The sequence below is a fragment of the Lathyrus oleraceus genome, chromosome 1, assembly GCF_024323335.1.
Source record: "Lathyrus oleraceus cultivar Zhongwan6 chromosome 1, CAAS_Psat_ZW6_1.0, whole genome shotgun sequence".
Classification (NCBI taxonomy): Eukaryota; Viridiplantae; Streptophyta; class Magnoliopsida; order Fabales; family Fabaceae; genus Lathyrus; species Lathyrus oleraceus.
Genome location: NC_066579.1, coordinates 444,773,824 through 444,779,620, shown reverse-complemented (window position 1 = coordinate 444,779,620; position 5,797 = coordinate 444,773,824). Strand labels below are relative to the sequence as shown.

General features: G+C 26.9%; 1 protein-coding gene across 1 annotated transcript; it reads left to right on the top strand.

Moving 5' to 3' along the window:
- Positions 1 to 466: 466 nt before the first annotated feature.
- LOC127081979 (dof zinc finger protein 3) lies at positions 467 to 2,514 on the top strand. The gene has a single exon (XM_051022207.1). The coding sequence runs from the start codon at positions 1,223 to 1,225 to the stop codon at positions 2,195 to 2,197; it is 975 nt and encodes a 324-aa protein (XP_050878164.1). The 5' UTR covers positions 467 to 1,222; the 3' UTR covers positions 2,198 to 2,514.
- Positions 2,515 to 5,797: the final 3,283 nt, after the last annotated feature.

Here is a 5,797-nt window from a genome sequence, read left to right as displayed (position 1 = left end):
ACACCATATTACTAAAATATAATTTTAATTGAATATAATTATCAATCATCTCATATTTATAAATGATTACACACAAATGATTAATAAATTTCATTTAAAAATATATTATTTTTAATTACTAGAATTTTAATTTTAATAAAAATTACGCGGGAAATCTCTCATACAGAATTTTAAAAATAACTATAATAGATAATAAATTTACACACGGAGTATCAAATATTAAATTTTCGAATTGAAATAATCATAAAATTTTCAAATATTAATTTATTAATTGAATTTTAATTATTATTATTTTTTGTAAAATTAAAAAAAAAAAGAGAAATTCTAGATTAATTACACTAGGGTCCTACCATTGCATTGACCATTGCCACCTCAGGTTGTTCAATGTGGTCCTTCATCTACTCTACAATGTTTCCTTCTTTAGTTCTCTTCTACTTTTTAATCTTTAGCACTAACACTTATTCACTTTTTCCTTCTTATTGGTTGAATTCTTGGTCAGCACAAACCAAAACTGACAGGGAAAGTTTTCATTCATCTCTGTCAAACCATAATCTCAGGTGCTGTTTTTTTGTTCTTCTTTTCTTCCTTATAGAGTTTCATCAAAATCTCAACAATTCATTTTTCTAGAGGTTGGTTGGTGGTTAAATATTCCCAATATGAAGCCATTTACTATTATTGCACTTTTCTTAATCATCTTTTTTTCCATTCCTTTCAATTAATTAATTAATTAAAAAGCTTTTTTTAAGATTTTCAAAATCAATTAAGATTTCTCACGTGTTGAACATATTGAAATTAATACCTATATTGATGTAATATATATTCTCATAATTTTTAAAATGGAAAAAATTAAAATTAGTTGATGATTAATTTGTTTTTTTCTCTGTATTAAATTTATTTTTGTAGTTGGTAAATTCATGCACAAGGTAAAGATCGCCGTTGGTTTGGTCATTGTAGATTTTATTTTGAGATGCATTTCGCAGAGACACGTTGAACATTTCTTTTTCTGTCTCAAATCTGAAAAAATTAAACTTCTAAAACACTTTTCAATCAAAATTTTCCTTAGTTCATGCATGTTCTAAAAAAACCAGAAACCAACCAATAGCAAGCAGAACCTAGTTTTTTTTTCTTTATTTCTTGTTTTTTTTTTTACTATAAATACAAAGCAAATCTCTTCCAAAAACACACACAAATTTTCCGAAAAAAGTTTAAAGAAAAAAAAAAGATGGAGCAAGACTGTGGTGGTGGTGGTGGTCGCGGTGGTGGTGATGGAAGAAGAGGTGAGATGAATAAGCAAGTTCATAATCATCCTCAGCCTCAGAAGTGTCCTAGGTGTGATTCATTCAACACCAAGTTTTGCTATTACAACAACTATAGCCTCTCTCAGCCCCGTTTCTTCTGCAAAACATGCAGAAGATACTGGACTCAGGGTGGAACGTTGAGAAACGTTCCCGTTGGTGGTGGTTGTCGTAAGGGAAAGAGGGCTAAAAATTCAGTCATGAGTTCTTCAAGTAATTCCATTGGGAATTCTTCTCTGGCTCATGCTCAGTCAGCGCTGCACCAGTCGACTGATCATCAGTCGACTATGGCTGCGCTGGCTAGAGACTCTTCTTCAGTTTTAGCCTCATTTTCCTCTACCGTTCCTTTTTATCCCGGTGGTGTTGGTTATATGTCATCTTTTGCGGCGTTTAATCCGTCTCTGAATCCAAATCTATCACCACACAATTTTAATCCGTCACTAAATGTCGGCGGTGTTGGTGTTGGAGTTGGTTCTTCAAATTTGGGTCTTTTACAAGGTTTTAACGTTGCTGCTGCTGCTGCTCTTGGAAATTCATCACAAGGACAAAACCGTCCATCTCAGTTTTTTCATCAAATGGGTGGTAATTGTGGACCAGTGTTTACATCAGAACAACAAGGTTTGAATTTGATTCCTCAATCTAATATGGTTAATTCTAGTTCTGTTTCCGGTTCCGGTTCCGGTCCTGCTTCTGATAATTGGCCTCAGACCTACATCAACAATGCAAACAATAATAGACTCTCTGAGCAACAATCTCTTTGGAGTACTGTCAGCACAACTTCAATTGGTGCTAATTGTGATAGGAATGGTGGCGGTGTTGCTGGTAGCGGCGGAGACGGCGTTTCTGTTTCTTTGGGTCCAAATCAATGGCCTGATCTGTCAGGGTTCAACCCTCATCAGTGAGAAGACATATACATAAATCTGAGCAATTAATATGTCTTGTTTCATGTTTTTGTTTAAATTTAAGATATTAGTAGAATATATACTATAGTTATATATATCTATATATTATATATATAGGCTTATTATAGATACAGGGTTTTGTTAAATGTTGATCCAGTTGATTTTGCAAACATTGAACCCTTGAGTATTTTTCTTTTATATTCATTATTACTGTTATTAGTATTATTAGTATTACAACAGAGACATTCTGGGTTGGGTTAGGTTGTTTTTGAATTTTACATATAAATAATAATATTATGATAACTAGTTATATACAATTATATTATGAAATGAAGTTTTGTTTCTGTAACAATGTTCTACTATCATATGAAAAAGTAAAGTTAAATTGTGAAATGACAAGAATTAAGGAAAATTATTATAATCTTAACGTATGCATATAAAGTGAGTGATGTCTATGTTGAAAAAGCTGATGGAATGGTTCCATATTGAGACGAACATGTGGATCACTGAAGAAACAAAAATTCTCTTTCACTTTCAAAAGATTTTTAATTATTATTTTTATTTGTAACGGTGTTTTTGTGCGTTTTAACTGTTGCAAAATTTATCTTTTTCTGGTTTGCTTTATACACTATGTGGTTTCTTACTCATGATGATTCGAATTATAGTGCATGCAACTAAAAATAGGATACATGAATTTTGTGTATTAACGTTAATTAGAAGACACTTACATGTGACTTGCATGGGATTGTTTGATTATGTTATCATTAACTAATCCATTCTATCTGAGTTTGGGTGTTACATGTTTTTCTTAATATGAAAGATTATGCGACTATGATTTATGATTAGATTTAAGATTTTAAGTAGAGTAGGGTTACCTGAACCACAGAAATTAAATAAAACTATATAGTAAACACAAAATGGTTTAGTTTTTTTATAAGAAAAAATATAAAAAATACTCAACAAATTATAAAAAAAAGTGAAATAAAACGAATCCAAATCAATTAAAGATTAAAACAGATCATTAAAATTGCAATCCTCCAAAACATACGAATGCTTAAATTTAGTTTAATGTCAATCTCACGTCAAGCCGTTTAATGACCCGGAGAATATTCATCTTCACTAAGAATTCTCCTTTTTTTTAAACAAAATGGTTTGATAGAGTACATAAAACTGTTATTTATTACCACTCTCAATTTTATGAAAAGATTATTAATGTTTTGGTGTTATTCTTAAAGTTCAATAAAATATTAATTATTGTTTTCTAATAATACATTTTTAATATTTATCACAAAGAAAAATATATAAATGATATAAAAATAATTGCGTGTGTATGATAAAAATAAAACAAATAATTTTATTAAAAATAATAAATTTTATTAATGTGTGAAATATGCGGGTCACACCGTCAATATGATAGATAAGATAAAATCTTTTTTGTCAAGCTTCCATTTTAATTTTAAGGGTTGGAGTATTATAAACATGACTCATGCTACATGTTGCGGGTGAAATATCAATTTCAATATCCAATCGATTAATATCCAACTGATTGATTTGAGTGTGGAATCAGAAAAGACTGATCTTCCCCCTTAATGAGGAAAAACGGTGGTATTTATTGAAAGCTGACAATAACGATCATTTCAAAAACACGTAATTTACCACACCCTAATAATATTGTAATTCAATAATCTCGATTTAGGTTAAACACTAATGTTTTAAGTGGTTTGCTTTGCTTCAGGTCGAGCAATTTCATGATTTGTCAGACAACTTTTTCTTTAACTTTATGGAAAAAGATAGAGTTGATTGAATTATGAACTAAAGTTTCTTTAAAACCTAGATTAAAATTATATCCAAGACAAATTATTTTATTGACGTTGTTTGGACAATATTAGATATTTATTTGGACAACGTCACTATATATTTCTTTTATTACAATGGTTACTTGTATGTTTATTTTATCAAATCTAGTTTTTATATATGTTTAATAAACATGAGTCCTACATTTTAAAAAATAATATAATTTTTATTTTATAGTTTTATAGTTTTTTCAAAACATGACTTTTCAAAATAAATAATTTAAAGAAATGGTTAAAAAAATTTAAGAACACTCTCTAAAAACTTAAAATATCAAGTTTTTATAGAAAGTTGGAAAGTTATGTATGTATTGAAAATTAAAATATTTAGCATTTTCAAAGAAAAACTTTTTGTCAAAAATATTTAAAGAGTATTTTCAACACAATTGTTAACATGACTCATAATTTAAATTAAAAATAAAGGGCTTATTTGATTTACAAAGAAGCTGACACTACTCACTAAATACTATATAACAAATACATTCAGGTTATTATTATTATTCTTTTGTCATATACTAATTTAATGGACAACACTACTAACAAATATAATATATATATATATATATATATATATATATATATATATATATATATATATATATATATAATATATATATATATATATATATATATATATATATATATATATATATATATATATATATATATATAAGGGAGAAGAGGAAAAATAAATAAGGCATATATATATATAATATACTTTTGGTAGAAAATTAAAAAGTATTTAAATATTTTAGATATTTTGTAACTTTTTACTAAAATAATTAGGAAGGAGAAAAATTATTAATTAATAGATCTAAAAAATGATATTCTTATCACTACAATACTACGTCGACATCGTACTTTATTGTTCATCAATACAATGAACCATGAAATATTATAATAATATTTTTTAAAAAATATACAAAATTATTATTTCTTATTTTTTAAATTTTTAAATTAAAAGATATTGATATAAAAATAGTTGTGTGTATGTGAAAATAAAACAAACAACTTTATTAAATGTGCCGGTCACGCCGTGGTATGTTTTTTGTCTGAAAATCTTCCATTTTTAACTTTAGGGTTGGAGTATTTATAAACATGACTCATGACTCATGCAATATGTTATAGATGAATTATCAATTCTAATATCCAACCGTTTGACTTGAATGTGAAATTAGAATGACCGATTTTCCCCTTAATAAGGAAAGACATTGATATTCATTGAAAATTGATAACAATGATCATTTTTAAACAAGTAGTTTATCACACTTTAATAATAATATAATTTAATAATTTTGATTTACGTCAAGCAATTTCAAGATTCACCTTGATAAATCCGCTCTTTTATGGAGAAAAAAAATTGATTGAGTTATGAACTAGAGTTTCTTTAAAAGTTCAATCAAAACTATCTCTAACAAATTATTTTATTGATTGATGTTGATAAATAATTTTGAAATGACAAAAAAAAAAGTTTCTTAGATATTAATTCGGACAACGTGACTACATATCTATTTTATTATTACGGTTACTTGTGTGTTTATTTTATCAAATCTAATTTTTATATATGTTTAATCAACATGAATCCTACATTTTTTAAAATAATATACTTTTTTATTTTACAGATTTTTCAAATCGTGACTTTTCAAAATAAATAATTTAAAGAAATTGCTAAAAATATTTAAGAGCGCTCTTTAAGAACTTAAAATAAGTTTTTATAAAAAAATTGGAAAATTGTGTATTTAATATACTG

Excerpts from the sequence above, each read along its gene's own strand:
- LOC127081979 (XM_051022207.1), top strand. The coding sequence starts at position 1,223 with ATGGAGCAAGACTGTGGTGGTGGTGGTGGTCGCGGTGGTGGTGATGGA.